The sequence below is a fragment of the Gossypium raimondii genome, chromosome 7 (genome assembly GCF_025698545.1).
Source record: "Gossypium raimondii isolate GPD5lz chromosome 7, ASM2569854v1, whole genome shotgun sequence".
In the NCBI taxonomy this organism is placed as follows: domain Eukaryota; kingdom Viridiplantae; phylum Streptophyta; class Magnoliopsida; order Malvales; family Malvaceae; genus Gossypium; species Gossypium raimondii.
In genome coordinates, this window is record NC_068571.1 from 8,147,358 (window position 1) to 8,166,470 (window position 19,113).

The following is a 19,113-nucleotide window of genomic DNA, read 5'->3' on the forward strand; positions in this document are numbered from 1 at the left end:
CATTGCACAACTTTCGCCCAAAATTCCTTCGGCATCTTCTTGCTCTTGAGCATTGATCAAACCATGTCGAGAACAGTCTGGTTCTTCCTCTCGGCCACACCATTTTGTTGGGGAGAGTACGGTGCGGTTAGGAATCTTCTTATGCCTTGCTCCTCACAATACTCCATGAAAGCCGTCGAAGTATACTCGCCACCTCTATCAGATCGTACAGATTTGATGTGTCTACCAGTTGCTTTTTCCACTATCACTTTGAACTTCTTGAACACCTCGAATGCCTCAGATTTTTCTTTAAGAAAATAAACCCAAGTTTTTCGTGAGAAATCATCGATAAAAGAAATGAAATACCTTTTACCGCTAAAAGATTAGGGGGTGATTGGTCCACATATGTCGGTATGAATAAATTCAAGAAGTTGCTTAGCCAAATATTCTACTTTCTTTTGAAACGAAATTCTCGCATGCTTGCCAAGCACACATTCTTAACAAAATTTTCCCTCATAGTCCATGTCTGGTAGCCCATGCACCATGTTCTTCTTCGCTAACTCGTTTAGACCACCATAATGTAAGTGGCCAAAATGGAGATGCCACAGCGACGCCTTGTCTTCAACGTCGACTCACAAACATTTTCCTCAAACGCTTTTTAAATTCAACTTGTACATACGATTTCTCTCCATTTCAACTAGAGCGACCAAACGCCCTTCCTTATCTTTCAAGTGTAACACCCGATCTTTCATAAATACCGAATAACCTTTTTCCATGAGTTGCCCCATGCTCAAAATGTTGCTCTTGAGGTCTGGTACGTAATACACATCTTGGATTGACCCAACTAACCCATATTGTTGTAAATAATAAACGGTACCTTGGCCTTTTACCTCAACCTTCGACGCATCTCCAAATGACACATGTCCCGTTTCAACCTTTTGCATCTCTTTGAATAGGTGCTTGTGCCTGCACATATGGTTGCTTGCACCCGTGTCAAGGTACCATACCATGTTGTTGTTGGTGATGACTTCGTTGTGTGCCATCAAGAGAAAATCTTCTTTTGCCTCATCATTTTCCATGGTTAGGTTGGTTGTCTCTTCCACCTTTTTTTAGACGCGATATTCTTTCGCGAAATGTCCCACTTTACCATAATTTTAACACTTATCAGAGTTACAATCCTTCGTATAGTGACCATATTTGCCACACTTGTAGCACTCGACATTAGAATAATTCGACCATCTGCCTCTTCCATGACCATGTCTTCTTTCACGCCAATTTTGTTAGTTTGATTGCTCCTTCTCCTTATAATTCCCTTCTTGACTGCGGCCTTTTCCACTACGACCATTTCCTCAATCTCTACGACCACGGCATCTACCTCGAAAGTTTTAAGAATAGAGAACCTTTTCGTCTTTGAGTGATGCCTTGGTTTGAAGTGCTTGCTCGAATGTCTCCTCTTTCTTCTTCTTCTCACGCTATTCATGTGCCTCGAGAGAATTGGTGAGTTCATCGACTGTGAGCGTTGCTAGATTCTTTGACTCTTCTATGGTACATACGACATTCTTGACTCTTCTATGGCACATACGACATTCTCGAAACTGTCAATTAATGATCTCAAAATCTTCTTCACAACTCGTGCATCGGTTAACGCTTCTCCGTTTCGATTGAGTTGGTTCACCACGGTTTGAACATGCGTGATGTAGTCGGAGACACCTTCCGATTCCTTCATCTTCATACCTTCCAACTCGCCGCGAAAAGTTTGAAGGCGGACTTGTTTAACTTGGTCAGCTCCTTTGTACACCTTTGCTAAAATGCCCCACACTTCTTTTGAAGTTGTAGCACTTGCAATCTTCTCAAAGCCTGACTCGTCAATAGCTCGGAATAACATGTACAATGCCGCCTTATCTTTCGATCGCATTTCTTTCAAAGCTTGAGCCGCCGTATATCCCTAGTAGTTGTCGGTTCTACGAAACCTTCTTGGAATACCTCCCAACCATCTTAAGACCCGATAAGAGCTTTCATTTGGATGCTCCAATTCTCATAGTTCACCTTTGTTAGTCGAGGCAGTGACACATTACTGGTCACACTCTCCATAGCTCTGATACCAAATTGTAAAATTGTTCACTATGTAAAATTGTTCACATTCTATATCAAATGCTTACAAACTATTTATAGATTATAGTTAACCTTTTAAAACAAAAAAAAAATAAAAAATATTAAAATCTAATAATAGCCATAAACCAATGACTCTTGACCTTTCATTCTCCTAAATAAAAGAATCTTCAAGAAGCTTATAGTGTTGGGCAACTTTCTTCTAAAACTCAAGTTGCTCATATCTCTCACCTCCATAGCCTCCTTTTCTCTGCAGCTTTCTCAGGTGGTATGTCGAGGTACACTACCAGATTTGGAGCTATTAGCCCATTCTCTGGTGCCTTACACCATTCAAAATCAAGTCCTGTAGCAGATGAGAAAGAGACCCCGAAATAAGAGTAACGATCTACTATAAGGGTGGTTCCAGCTTTTAGTTTTGTTTCCATCATTGATCTCTTCTCTCACCGATTTGCACTGAAAAGTGGACGAACTGTGTGGTCATCCAACTATGATTTCTTAATCAAATATGCCGATATCGTATGGTTCCGTTGGTGAATCACCATAACTCGATCAAATACCCCAATCCCTCCAAATACTAAAGTAGCTTTCTACATTGTGAAGTTTTACCACTACGATTTAATACGAAAATTCTTTTTTTTTTTGGGTTTTAAAGATAGATAAAAAGAAATTTCATTATGGAGGGAGTGGGTAATTGGAGGAGAAAGGAGTATGGAAGGTAAGTTGGAATAGACACTAATAGTGAGTTGGAAAAATTTTTAATGCCGTGTAAATACATTCTTAGTTGTCATTATGTCTTTGGTTAAATACCATAATTGATGTAGTAAAGTGTTTAAAAATATTAATACAAATTTCATATAAAATTGGAAATAATTAGAAAATTACAATTTTATTCTTCTCCAATCTGAATTTTGCTTACATCTCGAATGAATTTAAGAACATATTTGAAAAAATTTTGACCGACGATTGAAATGGTTTGTGAATTCCGAACAACAATAATGGCGAAACCTAATAAAATAACAATTACAACCTAAGAAGTAATAGGTACTTGGGCATGGACTTAGAAACTTGTTATTTGCCAATAGAAATGTTGGCATACTTCCACACTTGAGATATGATACGCATGACAATTTCTATTTGAAGCACTTATTTATAATTTAGGTAAGTTACTTTTTTACTCATTGCCTTTTAATTTTTTAAAGCTATTTCATGCCTTTTGTTTAAAAAAATTATTTATAATTTTATATGTTAAATATAAATTTGATTTTAAATAAATTATTTTTAAGATTTTACTTAATTGAATTAACTTTTAATGTTATAAAATTAAAATCAATGACTATTAAATTATTAAGATTAAAATATAGTTTTAAAAAGACACATGTTAATAATATTTATCAAATCAAATTTATATTCTTTTAAATATAATAAGATTTAATTACATTCACGGATTAAAGTAGAGTAAAAGTAAATAAAATATCATAAAATTGAATTTTAACAATTTTAACATTAAAAAATTAATTTAACAATAGATATAAAATAAAGGCTTAATGACAAATTTGGTCACTAACGCTTTACATGTTTTGTCAAAATGGCCCTAATTATATTTTTGAGCCTTTTTAGCCATCAATCTTTGTTTTTTTTTTTCAATTTGCTTTTTTTTTATCAGATCTGATAAGAGTGTCGTTAAAAGTTATTGGGAATGATGTAGAATTTCATATGTGGAATATTTTTAATGAGAGTAATTTATTACTTAGTTAACCAAATAAAATAATTACATGTGAAAAATAATAAAATAAATAAATCATACATGAAATTAAAAAATAACTCTCAATTAAAAACATAAATGTAACTATCGAAAAAACTTAATAGAAAAATCTCTCAATAAACAAATCTATGAAAGATTGAAACCTTTTGAAAAAAAAAGAAAGAAAGATTGAAACCTTTAGAAAAAGAAAAAAGAAAAATTGAAACTTTGAACCATTTTAAAACCTTGGATCACTAGAAATCTTATTAAGTATTGAAATCAAATCGAAAATACTGAACTTTCAATTAAGAGGCAAGAGAGAAACCCAAAACCTTTTTCTTTGAAGAGGCACATACTGCATTTGGAATTGAGAGATTGAGGCGAAGCAAATGTTAGTGTTTCGTTACTAATCGACTAGGTATTCTAATATTTTGGGTTTAATCTTATGAAATTTGGTGTTTAACTTGATTTTCATATTAATATTATTGAATTAGATTTAGGTTTTGAAACCCTAAATTCCAAAATTCAAAATTAAAACTAGCATTTGGATTGTTTTAGTTCAAAAGAGAGAAAACTTGTAATGAAATGAAATATAGGTTAGTCAAATGTACCAAAAATGAATTTCTTGATATTAAGATATGTTATTTGTCTGCTCGTATAGAAATAATGAAAAAAATAAAGACGATAATCAAATTCAAATATATTTATAGAACATACTACTTCATGGGTTGGGTTGAAAATTTAAAGATACCGTCTTTAGTTCTTAAAAGCCAAAGACGCATCTCTATATTAAATTTCACATCATTCCCGCTAACTTTTTTAACGGTACTTTTATAAAATCTGTTAAAAAAATCAAATTGAAAAAAAGAACAAAGGTTGATGGCTAAAAAAGACTAAAAAATACAATTATGGCCATTTTGACAAAACATGTAAACATTAGTGACCAAAATTGTTATTAAACCTAAAATAAATAACCTATAATAAATTATTAATAATGTTATTTAAATTATAATATATATTACAAATTTATTTGTTATTTAAAATTGAATACCATTGATATAATTGATTTTAAGTTATTTATTATAATTACATTATTTTTAATATATTAAGGAATTGTTAAGAAATTCATTAAATATTATAAATTTAATATATAGAGAATATAATACTTATAATAGTATAAAGTGGAAAGAGCTAGAAATAGTTGGAGGGAGTAGATGCATCTTTTATTATTTCCCATTAAAACCCCCCACCAAACCTCTTCTTTATATATTAAAGATCAAAAATAAATTATTCATAAACCATGCTTTGTCATTTGTCTCTTAATTTGCCAAAATTTTATTTCCTTTAAACTGTGAATTTCATCTGCTTGCAGACAGAGAGAGAGAGAGAGAGCAGTGCAGTGAAGGTGAAATGTTTTTCGGTAGTACTCCAGTTCTTCTTTGGCTCTTCTTCTTATCTTTATCTCCATTGACCAAAGCTAAAGTTCCAGCCATCATAGTGTTCGGAGACTCCTCCGTGGATTCGGGCAACAACAACCTGATCTCGACGGTTTTGAAGAGCAATTTTCAGCCTTACGGTCGTGATTTTTATGGGGGTCAACCAACTGGACGCTTCTGCAATGGCCGAATCCCTCCCGATTTCATCTCCGCAGCTTTTGGACTGAAACCCGCCATCCCAGCTTACTTGGATCCTGCTTATAATATATCGGATTTCGCCACTGGTGTTTGCTTTGCTTCTGCTGGAACTGGCTACGACAATGCAACCTCCAAAGTGCTTGTAAGATGAAAAAGCCACTACACCTATATATAAACATGCCCCAGAAGAAGCTAATTATTGAATATTTGTTCCCTTTTACGGTTTTTGCAGAATGTGATACCACTATGGAAGGAATTAGAGTATTACAAAGAATACCAGCGAAAGCTGAGAAGCTACGTCGGTGAAAATAAGGCAAATGAGATTCTGAGAGAGGCCTTGTATCTAATGAGCTTAGGGACGAATGATTTCCTAGAAAATTACTACGTTTTCCCCACCCGAAAATCCCAGTTCTCAGTGAGGCAATACCAGGATTTCCTGCTAGGACTGGGCGAAAACTTCGTAAGGGAACTCCACGCTCTAGGTGTCCGGAAAATATCCATCACCGGCCTTCCTCCGATGGGGTGTTTGCCGCTGGAGAGGGCCACCAATATCCTGGGCCAAAACGACTGTGTACCCGAATACAACAATGTGGCATCCGGATTCAACAGGAAACTGGAAGGCTTGGTTGCAAAACTAAACAAGGAGCTTCCTGGAATGCGAATGGTGTCTGCACCTGCCTATGACATTTTCTATCAGATTATTACCAGACCTTCTCTCTTCGGTAAGTTTCTCTTTTGCTGCATTTTGCTTCGTTGGACCACTTTGCAGAGTTTTTTTGAATTAATTAAATCAATTAAAACAAAACTAAGTAGAAGTAGAAAATTTTCAGTAGCTTTTATCTGCAACTCATCAACTCTTAAGGTGTTAGGACCATAATAGCTCAACCAGGGCGGTAATCGGGGTGCATGCGTTGCAGGGACCTCAAACATTAATTATTTCAATTTTACTAAAACCTAATTTATGACTGAAGGGATGTATAGATTATATTTATTTAATTTATATGATGTGATTTTTAATTTTATCTATTTTTTGATAAACAGTTACGATAAATAAATAAATTAAATTTATAAAAAAATAAAGTTAAATAGATGAAACCATTGATGCTAAACAGTTGTCATCTAAGAGACCGGGGAAAGCTTTTAATGAATGTTTTCTTTTCCTTGTCTGAAAATGTATTTATTCTATTAGCATATTGTAATCAGCAATTATGAATGTTACTCAATAAGAAGAAGATAAATGCTGGTTGGTTTTAAGTGTTATAATGAAATATTGTATAAGAAATCGGTAATTACACAAAGATCTCTACTTGGAAGCATTTAATGTGATGGGACAATGACTCTATCTTCACAGACTCTGTCGTTATGAGTAGCTCTCTTATCATTTATCAAATATAAAATTGGATTTTAAAAAATGGGTGTTTGGAATGTGGAATTGTAGGGTTTGAGGTGACGGGAGTGGCATGTTGTTCGACGGGGACATTCGAAATGAGTTACCTATGCAATCAGTATAATCCATTTACATGCAGTGATGCCAATAAATATGTATTTTGGGATGCTTTCCATCCCACTGAAAAAACTAACAAAATCATCTCCGATCATCTTATTCCTCTTCTTTTAGCTATGTTTTCTCATTAGTTTTTTATATTTTTCATTTCTCTGCAACTACAAACTCTCTTTTACATGCATGCATCCATGGATGGTGTTCATTGTCTAGCTAAGCCTAGTTCTATATCAATATATATAGCTGTTCTTTCACATGGCTAAAAATTATCAATAAGAAAACCCTTTTTATCTCAAGCTGATTTTTCTTTTCTGAAACTAAACTATCATTCCTTTAATAAGAGAACCAAAATAAACAATAGATAGACCCTGCATTGTAACAACTCACTAAAACCAGAAGCAGAAAAAAGGATGGAAAGGGAGCAGGAACTCTAGTGCAACTCGTCACAACCAAAGGCAGCAATAATACAGTGGATCCGTTCACCTCTGCTAAACTAGGTACACTCCCTGCAAAGGTAAAATTGATTTACGGACAGACAGCAGAGCTGTTCACCCCGGCTTTAACTACCTTATCTGCATCTACATTTTCATCCCTCGAGGTCTGTCTGGTTTCCCAACTCTGGCCTACTCAGCATTTACAACAAGAAACATCAATGCTCCTAAAAATTGTAGGGTAGAATACTGAAGTGCATCGCTGCAGTCGCTCTCAAATGATGAGCTTATAGTTATAGGAACGTGCCCGTCTCCAGCCATGAAATGGTAATTTCCTTAATCGTGAGGGTCTCTGTCAGTGCCGGATCAGCATTACCAATGAAAGAACAAAAATCGTAAGGGATAATCCTTTGTGGTCGTGGGTATGCGACCAATTCTAGCCCGGCTAGGATTGCCTTAAACCAATGCATCCTTTGCATGCGTACGATTTGTGTTGGGGAGAATAGAAAAGTAATTATAAGGTTGAGTAGGGTAACATTCAAATGGTTTAGATGTATGTAAATATTAAATTATATATTTTTACGATAATAAAATTATAATTTTATTATTTTAGTAGTTTATATATTAATTTTTGAAGGATTAAAATAAATTTTTTATCATTTTAGAAGTTAAAGTGTAATTTTAATATTATTAATTTAAATTTTATAAATTATAAAAATTACTAGAGAAATTTTTCATTTTATGGGGTCCTATTCTTGTTTGAAATCAATTACATTGGTGATAGTGACTTGAGATTTGATATAAACATTAAATCTTAAGCCATAAACTTCATACACAAAACTCAAAAAAAATCTAATAATTATAATTAATATTTAATTATGTTTAAATAACATTATTAGAAATTGTTGTATTGTTATTTATTGATGGTGCATAAAACTCATACATTAACGATATATTAATATTAAATGATAGATTAAAATATGTTTATAGTAAAATATTAGATATATTAATTTAAAATAAGTTTAGGTATAGAATAAATAATTAAAATATATTATAATGAATAATAAAATATAAATTAAAAATTATTTTTGTTAAATAATAATTAAAATGATTAAAATCATATTATTTAAAATTATTTGATATTAAATCATAATTAAAATTATATTAATCATAATAAAAAAATTATATATGTACCAACTTTTATATTGTATCAGTAAATAAATAAATTATATATATAAAATAAAACTAATGTGATCGTTATTTGTAAATAATTTTCTTTATCCATATTAGGAAGTACTCTATCCTCAAGTATGCGTGGAAACCATATATTTAGGACATAGAATAAATAATGAAATGTATGATTTGAAACTAATTAATAATAATATGGATGATAATAAAACACATGAATACATTAGATTAAGGTTACTAATGAGTATAATTATTTATCTTTGTGTTGTTGTCAATCCTAAGTTAGTGACTAGTTAATTTGTGACACCATCTCAATCAATAACATTATTAAAATATATACAATTGATGGAGGTAATAAAGTGTGCATAATAAACCTTAAATGTGAAAAAATATTAAAATAAAAATTTGGTTGAATGGTAAATTAAAAACTTTGCTAACCTAATTGGCATAAGTTCAAATCTCATATCATATGCATATTTTTATTTGTTTTCAAATTAAAAAAAAACTAAAGTACCCTTAAATATATTTTATTTTAAATGTGAAGAGACATTAAAATAATTTCCCTAACTGAATTGAGACTAATTGGTAGGTGACACCAACTCAATAAAAAAATTTAAATAGTATTACATGGATATATCAAAACTAAAAATTATATAATAAGATGAAACCGAAAATTATTTAGAATGGTAAAACAAATTAATAATAAAATACTTAAAAGTTTTTTTTATTCTCTCATGAATTTTGTACTTCCTCATATATTTTCTTTTGGTATTCTTCGTAATTTTGATATTCTCATAAATTTTAATACTTCTTTAAAATTTTGATACTTCCTCCTCGTAATTTTTAGTATGCTTTTAAAATTAAGTTTTAATATGAGAAATCAATTTTGGTAGGAAAAGAAAATATCATTTTGCATAATAATAAAATTTGTTATATTTACTAATAAAAACTTAAAAATAAAAATAAAAATTTTAAGACGAACCAATATTTAGTACTCCCTCATAGATTTTGACATTTTCTAATATATTTTGGTACTCACTCATAATTTCTAGTACTTCCTCGTAGTTTTGGTACTCTCTTAGTAGTTTTGGTATTCTCTTTCCTTCATATTTTCTGGTTCTTTCTCATAATTTTGGTACTTCATCATATTTTTAGGTTTGGTATTCTCTCATAAGTTTTGGTACTTCCTTATACTTTTTATATTCCTCCTAATTTTTGGTATGCCCTTTGATTTTTGGTATGCTTTCAAAATTAAGTTTTGGCATGAGAAATCAATTTTTGGTATAAATATATTATTTTTTGCATACTAAGAAATTTTGTTAGGATGACTCAATGGTATATGTTAGACTTGAAAATATCAAGAGGGAATGAATTGGTATTTTAAATTTTTCTACAAACTTTTCTAGATAATAAGGAAAGGGAAGAAAAAACTTGCACAATTCAATTTATAGTGGTTCAGCCCCAATTGCCTACGTCCACTACCTTGATATACCTCAACCAAGAATTTCCCAATTCACTATTCTCGAATTATCTTTCAAGGAAAATGTGTAACCTTTACAATCCCTATCTTTTTTACAAGGCTAAGATAGAACCCTCCCCCAGTTTTTATGGCTTAACTAAACTCCTCTAGCTTTTGCGGCTCAACTAAAAACCTTTTACGATTCATTTAAGGTGTCTTTATAACAAAGATGAAGGGTGTAAACAATGAAAACCTCTCAAAGATGTGTGTTTACATGTGTTACATCTCTTTCAAAGAATGAAAATGGAAATGATAAAAAGATCTAACAATAAGCATCTAATAGATATGTACAAGAGATAAATGAGAAAAGAAAGGATTAGAGGTTTTTCTCTTAATTTCTATGCTTGAATGTTCATCTCATATGTAATGATGTGTATTTGACGCGTATTTATACCAAGGAGTAAGTTTGTGGATTTTTATGACCATTGGGAATGCATTTTAGAAGTTAGAAGCATTAAATTCGAGCTTTATTGTAGTTGCAGACAGACTTGTGTCGATATAACTACATTTGCATCAATATAAGTGCTTAAAAAATATAGTCATTGGAAAATGCAGTATGAGTAGAAGTGGGCCTGTATAGATACAACTCACTAGATGTATCAATACAAGTGGACTTGTTGTGATACAAGTCCCGAGGGTTTCACAATTTTGCTTACTAACTTAGTTGTCTCGATACAACTAGGTCAATGTATTGATACTACGCCCCAAGCTTGTATAAAATGAATTTAAAACAACTATAAATATTTTAGATTGACTTAAAAACATTTAGATAAGTTAAAACACATTAAAAACATGTTTTTGAGTACTTTTATAAGTCTTTGAATTGCTTTGAAAATGTTGTTGGACAAAACAAATATAAATATAAACAATTATATTAAATATAAGATCTGAACAAATAATATAAAAAATATTTATATTTAAACTATCAGATTTGAAAAAAAAAACAATTAAATAAACAAGATTATGAAAAAAACTAGAAATCGAATAAGGGAATCGAGTTATACTAGATGTTGATGTCTGTTTTCACAGTTTCCTTAAGACAGATTTGACTGCTCCTATGGTACTTGGAGAAATGTTGGTCGTTTGTCTCTCAGGATACAACAACAAGATGATCGCGGAAGTAGCACCTCTGCAATGATCAAAGAACAAGCCTTATCTTCTTCTATTACCGAAACGTTTGAAAATTTGGAGAGAAAAAGAAAAGAATTTTCGAGAGTGAAATAAATTCGTTGTGTATGTGTAAAGAATTTTGTAATATTCTTTAGGTTTTTATAAACATTCAATATGGAGGAATTTTGGAAATTTTCATGAATAATCTTTATTTTAAAACAGATTTTGTATAATATCTGCTGAGAAAGTAAATTACGCATTAGGCTAAAATATTTGTAGGCCTTTTTTGGGCCAACCGATTGGGACATTTCGTGTCGCCCACATCATGCAAGTGTGCCTTCAATCTTGGTAGGTCTGGATTTGCACCCTCCTTACACGTGAGGCAAAGTTTCAAACTTAGTCATTCAATAATTTTCAAGTGGGTTCTCATATATATACATATCCTATACTTGGCATTTAACCAATGTGGGATCTAAGCTTTTCTTTTTCTCAACAAATATTCACAAGTGGCTTACTTTGAGCATCAATTTCTTATTCATCACTTATTCATTTTGAGCATTTGGTATATTGTTGTAAATGTCTCATGGAGTAGAATATAAAACCATAATTTTATGATTCAACTCTCCACCTTTACCAATCGAGAATATGTCTCAAAATTTCCAAAAACATTTCATTTTTTTCCAACAAATGTTTGGCAAAATTTTCAATATATTTCACCAAATGATTTTGGAAATAAATTATGGTGAATTGACTAAGGAAGGGCGAAGAAGATGGTAACCTTCTCTATGTTTCCACTCATTTTGTTATTTATAGTTTAATTAGTAACTAATTAACTTAACAAATCATGATTAATTAGCATAATCTAACTTTTAACTACACTTAGTGGTGGAGATGACCATCATCTTCCATTAACTTTTATATAATAACGGTTTATTAACCATTTTAGCCCTTCGATTAATTTCCATCTAGCTCCTCAAGTCTTTTCTTGATTAAGATTCTATAACGATTGGACTTTTAAAATTTAGTCCTTGAGCTTTAATTAACTATTTAATTGACAAAGTTACTTCACCATTCTTTAATTTATCTCCATAAATATTTTTATTTGGTTCCAAATCCACCTCGGTACAATTGAAAATCGGTTCTTTACAAATTCTCAGTCCAAACTCGGTGCTTCACTTCCCTAATAGCTTTCCTGTTAACTCATAACATAGTTTGACCGAATTTGAAGAGAGATTATACAATGGTTTTCCTGTTGATGCTCATGGCTCTTCTCCTAATCAAGTTACAAGATAGCTCAAAAGAAAGGATGGAACACTATTCTTGTCCAATGGAGTTCTGGTCCCTTAATATGAAACAGTTAAATCTGAAAATGTTTTGGTGTTGTTTTTGTTCAAGGTGATTCTGTTGTAAATCATTTGGCTATTGTCCCTTATGTGGAACCTGCTCAGCCTGGGGTCTATGACAACTTGGATCTACATCTACTGGGTTCATTTTCAAGAGCTCTGATGATTCCATTTCTGCTTTTGGGAATATTTCTTGAAATCTTGATATTGAAAAGAAGCAGCAAATCACTGATATGGAGACTGATCCATCTCTTAGCTGCTCTCGTTCAGTTGAAATACACAACCAACAACCTTTAACTGTAATCGATTCAGGTTCATTGGATAATATGGGAAAGGATTAGATCCTCGCGCAAGCGTGACTCCAACTCCAGCAACTCAGAAGATGATGAAGAGCATAATGATAAAATTCTCAAAGCTGTCGTATCTATTGAATGATTCATTGCTATGGAAAATGATGATCTATGAAATTTATTACTTATAACACAAATTTTCTACTTGAATGGTTCAATTAATAACTCCAATATAAATAATGAAATTAATAATTTATGCAAATTATTACTTACAACTCAAATTTTCAACTTGAATTGGACCAACCCTTAATATGTTTTATTATTAAAAAATAATAAATTTGAATTTTATCTTAATATTTATATATTTTTATAATTAAATATAAATAAAAACATATTACTTCTAGTAAATCACAACTAAAACTTATCAGGATTTGAGAATGTTTAATAATCTTCTAATTTATTCATTATACCATCTCATCAAATATATAAACTTACATAAGATCTTATATGAATTTCAACCCTAAAGATTTAGATGCTAACATAACACATAGAGATTTCCTCATCTAGACTAGAAAATTTTCAAAATTAGTGCCACACTCATAAGTCATATATAGGTTTTGAATTAAACAGTATCCATAAATTTCTTTGTATTAGTTTTGTAATTTAGTTTTATCTATATCTATAACATATATAAAAGCATGACTTAAAAAAAAGTTAATTAACAAGAATACCTTTTATTATTCGCGATATTACTAAAGTAACATTAAGAATATTTTAATATTATATTATTAGTTATTATGTAATAATAAAATAAATAAATAAACTGTTAATTGATTTTAGATATTTTGTATACAATTCATAATGTATTTGTTACCATGTAATGAATAACTAAAATTACAATTTTATGTTAGTACAATATAGTAATTAATTTCTAACAAAAGTTTGAAGTCACATGATAATACTTAATATTTTGATCATACAAATTTCACATATCTTTAAAATATTAATTTTACTTTTTTAAATTTCAAACATTAATAATCATTATTAAATTTTAGACATTTGAAAAAACATTACATCATTAATGAAAAATTAAAAGATAAAACCATTGGATATTTAACATAAAAATAAAGGAAGGTATAAATTATTGAATTAAAAATAATAAAGATTTTGTGGCGTTATGCCTCGCATTTTGGACTAAGCAGTGTGTGACGTCGCAACGAGAAAGTGTTCTTCATCCCGACGAGCAGCTGAGGTCACGACGAGAAGAAATCCCTCGTCCCGACGTGACGACGTGCAGTTCAAGTTTTTCGGCTTTTTTTCTCCATGTTAAACTCTATTTTTAGTTTCTCACTCTTATTAACCTAGGGTTATTGTAGTCAAATATGCTACTAATTTCAACCTATAAATAGACCTTAGCTACTCTAGGTTTGAAACAACAAAAATATTTAAATTGAGGGAATTTTGTTTTTTGTTTTTTGTTTTGAAGGGTTTTTCTTTTTGCGCTTTGAGTTTTCCTTTAATTCTCTCCATCTTTTGTACTCTCATTTATTATAATGAAATCCCTTTTTGCCCGTGGTTTTTTTATCCTTTTTGAGGAGTTTTTTCATGTAAAATTTACGTGTTCGATCTTCTTGATTTTATTATATTTACTTGTTCGTTACATACACGGGTTAATTCCCTACCAATCTAATCTCTATTTGTTTTTCAGAAAATGTATCACCTAATTTTATGATTTGATTTCAATTTTTTTAATACTATCTATTAAATAAATAAGACATGAAGAATATAAAAAATAAGATAAATATGATTTGATAAATTAGAATAATAAAATATAATCTCAACTTTTTTTTATCAAAAAAATTATAAAGAACTTCTTTCATCATTTTATTTGAAACAAAAGATTAGATTTGATTCCTTCCCTGTTAATAACACGAGAGTAGGATCAATTAACAGAAACATTGGAAGCAATTGCCTTCCCTTTATCGTTATTCCTAAAACAATTTATGGTGATTTATAACTCAACTCGTTGAATGGAGACTTAAACCTTTATAACTCCTTTAGAGAGACCTAGATCTCTTGAAAAGTATATAGAAATTCTGGTTATGCTTTATTCTCCAGTAGGTCCTTAAATATGGACTAATTACTCGTAAATAAAAAATGTTTCTAGAAGGAAATAAAACAACTTAACGTAATTAAAATTAACCTAAAATAAACTAATAACCTAAAGTAAAAGTAAGGTAAAATAAAAAGTAAATAATTTCGCTTTAAAAACTTGAACTAATGTCTTTTTCCACTCATATGTGCGACATTTAAAGGCGTTCACAACATTACTATGAATAAGGCTCATCGTAATTATAGCATAACCGGCCCTTTAGATCTATGTTCTGCCATCTATCCTTTGCTTAAGCACTTTATGAATGGAGCCGGAGTTATAGATATTAAAGAACCGTCGAGTACATTATTCATAGTACCCTTCTGAATTGATCATTGTTGTGAAATCAACGACCCAGAATCTGTTCAAGTATTCAGACATGCCTCTCGTCGATTATTTTCGACACGTAATGATTGGTTTTTCTATTCAAAATCTCTCGTGAGACTCATAGCCATGGCTAAATCCAAGGGCTTTTGCAACTTAACATCATGCCGAACTAAATTGTCTAACCCAACTAAGAGTAATCCAACATGTTGATTTGGCCAAACATATTGACTAGCCTTTGCCAGTTTTCCTGAAATTACCTTTGTAGATCTCTCCAGTTTCTATCTGTTTCAAATTGACCAAATCCTTTAAGGGGTTGTTGCCTATCGGAGGACCAAAAAGAAGGGAGCAATGATTACGAAACTCTTAACCAGTTTATCATTTGCCCCTCCTACTTCATCTAGTAATACCGAAGTTGCGCCTCTCCCAGCATGTGAAAGGCTACCAACCCTACTTTGTGTGCTTCATAGGCGCATTGATTTTTAAAAAACTATTCGTATGGATGCAATCGGATCAAAGAGTCTTCTGATGCATCGAAAGTAGAAAAATCCAATTTTTCATATTGAGGAACAAATCTTCCAACAATCGGGGTCGCCCCACTTGGTAGTAGTGGTGATGTGCCTTCCGTAACGATTGTTGGCAATGGAACGTTACCTAGTTGGGTTATCGAACTATTTGTGTCTCCATCCTCAATGGTTGATTTGCTCTAATAAAATATATAGAGCTTTCATCTGATCTTGCATTTGTTGAAATTGTTTGTCCATTCGGTTTTGTAGATTGAAAATTTAACACCCTCAACTCGACCCGATTCATTGAGTTCAGATGTCTGATGTTACCAGATATAAACACTTAACATAAACTTTAACAAAGCTATGAATAGTTCTTTTTCAACATATTACTTTCTATTTTATTTAATTACATAAGATATAATGAATAATATCCAAAAGTACAACAAGCAGTTAGAGGTGATTTAAGACATTACAACACAACAATTTATTAATAATAGACTTTCATGGCGTAGAAAGTTATACGCCACACTCCTAATATATTTTTGTATGCATAGTATCCTTGCTTGCTGCTTCCTTGACGCAATCTTGGCTTTGTCTCTTGTAGCAAAATAAATTATATAGCCACACTTGAAACATGAACACAATGCTTATAAGTTCACATATACTTGGTGAGTTTTAATGTAATTTCCTCATTGTAAGAGTTTGAAACACCACTCTGTCCTTGGCGAATACTTTCACAATATTGGATATAAGCCTACATGCCAAATTCCCTACTGAATGTATCACATATACTTCACATTTTGATTGAATCTAGATCTTACCAATCATATAATTCAGAATCCTTTTTACAACCTTAGATACTTCTGAATAGATTATCTATATTGAATCCCTTCCTACAAATTTCCTCTTCGATCTTACACATTACATTATTCTTAGAATGGTTATTCGTAGATACTAATACTCGGAGGACACGTACTAATTACTCTTACATTTGGTGGAATCCCATTCTGAATTGAATACCTATTAGACTACCAACCAAATCATATCCTGATTCCAATCCAAAATTACTTACTCAACAATGTAACACTCCAGATCATTCAAAAGAATTCCCAACATCCATGTCACAAAAGTATGCCCAGATTGACAAATGTCTCAGAGTTTAAATACTCTCTAAATGAACCATGGAAACTATTCAAATGTGGTAGATACCAAATTTCAAACATCACCAATACATAACGTAAATGAACTCATTCCAGCGAACACTTAGACCATTTATATATACGAATACGTCCCTTAAAGCTTATCATACTTATTGCAAGGTCAAACCAACTAAGCTATCTTCAAACTCACCAGATTCTTATCATAGAATTAATTATCAAAGAAGTCTCAGAACATATCCATGTCTTACTACATAGACAGTAAACCAGCTTCTGCTACCTCTACCTTATAGAATTTCCATGAAGACAAATACAAAATATGCCATTAAGGCTTAGCAGATCACGTCATACATGTTTTATAGATTACGCCTCAAGGGAAATACCAAATACACCACAAAACTGAACATAATACGCAACACAGGCTTAGCATATCACAACACACATGCATCATACAGAATCACATGTTTACTATCCTGACGAACTTTCACAAAAGGCGCTATGGGTTTCACCCTCATGGACTTATACATAATTTCATGTCGTGATTTGTCAATTTGATTTACATATTACCAAAGGCATCACTGTAATACCCTTAACCCGTCTCTGACATCAAAATAGGGTTACGAAGCATTACAGTACAAAACAGAACCTGAAACTTCGCAACATGGATCAACAAGTAATTCACATATTTATATTCGATAATATAATTAATTTATGGTATAAATTACTTTTACGAGCCTTAAATCGAGCTTGATTGGCCCTAAAAATAGTTTGGAAACAATCAGTGACTTATTCGAAGCAAATTAGAAATTTCATGCAAAAAATGAAAAATTTGTGAAATAAGGGTTACACGGCCATGTGGCATAACCCAAGCCATGTGGGCATTCGAACTATGGGACACACGACCGCGTCGTAGCCTGTGTATCAAACTGTGTAACTCACCGACTTGGGTCACACAGCCGTGTCGCAGGCCTTGTGACAAACTGTGTGAAACCTGCACCTGCAAATAAAAAGACACACGGCCTTGTGGAGTATTCGTGTGTGGCACACGACTGTGTGACACCCCGTGTCTCAGGCCGTGTGCTTTAAATTGAGCCCCTTAAACAAGCTATTTCAATACCTATGCATGCATACCAAGATACATCTTTCTCCCATACATTTACACGACCAAAACAAACCTTAAACACATACAAAACATACCATTTCAATCATCCTATATGTTCTAACCAATATGCCATTCAAAGGTACCACAACTCAATCATCAATTCAATACATGTCAAACCACTCACCTACCTGAAACGTTCACCATACAAACATATACATTATTAATTTTACTCATTGCTATAGGTAGTCATAAGTCACCTATATCTCATAAGCAAACACTTACCTATGCATTTACAAATCAAAACATAAGGTTTTTAAAACATGCACAAGATAGGCTCAACTCAAACACTACCAAACCAACAACTAGACTTATACATACCAAATAACCATATCATAACATATGACACAACCATCTTCTTCCTATTCACATGAGGGCATGCCTAATTACTATCATCTCATATGGATACACATCATTTACAAGCCTTCATCAAAAGGCATGAACATAAATGAACTTGGCACTTTTTGAAAACAAACCAATCACCAAGACAATACTTATAACCGTATTAGATGCCATTTATAACCATTTGCCAAAAATAATAAAAATCTACTAAAATGGATCTATGGATAGTGTGATTATGCTCCGACGTTGATTCCAACAGTCCGAGCACCTATAGAAATAGAGAAAATCAACTACGTAAGCAACTAATTCTTAGTAAGCTCGTGTAATGAATTTAAACTTATCAAATGCATTGAATTAAACATCCATGAATAATTCCATTTAGTCATAGACTAAATTTCCTTTTCTTATACACAACACCTCACAAGGTTAGTAGGTGAAGCAATGCATGTATATATCCAACTAAACAAAACACATAACATATCAAGCATTTCAATTTCATAACTGATTGCTCTTACATATATCATGATTAATCTTTTCCTTACAAATTCGCATATCTTTATAATTCATATCATTAATCCAAATCATGGTTCATTTGATGTATCTATTTACTTATTAAAGCTTTATT

At 31.7% G+C, this 19,113-nt stretch overlaps 1 protein-coding gene and 1 pseudogene across 1 annotated transcript; one reads left to right on the forward strand and one right to left on the reverse strand.

Annotated features, from left to right (window-relative positions):
- Positions 1-1,974: 1,974 nt before the first annotated feature.
- Positions 1,975-3,141, reverse strand: LOC128042479 (thymidylate kinase-like; annotated as a pseudogene).
- Positions 3,142-5,111: 1,970 nt separating this feature from the next.
- LOC105802614 (GDSL esterase/lipase At2g42990) lies at positions 5,112-7,260 on the forward strand. The gene is made up of 3 exons (XM_012634345.2): positions 5,112-5,605; positions 5,696-6,185; positions 6,902-7,260. Exons 1-3 carry the CDS (start codon positions 5,240-5,242, stop codon positions 7,096-7,098), a joined length of 1,053 nt encoding a protein of 350 aa, XP_012489799.1. The 5' UTR covers positions 5,112-5,239; the 3' UTR covers positions 7,099-7,260.
- The last annotated feature ends 11,853 nt before the right edge of the window (positions 7,261-19,113 follow it).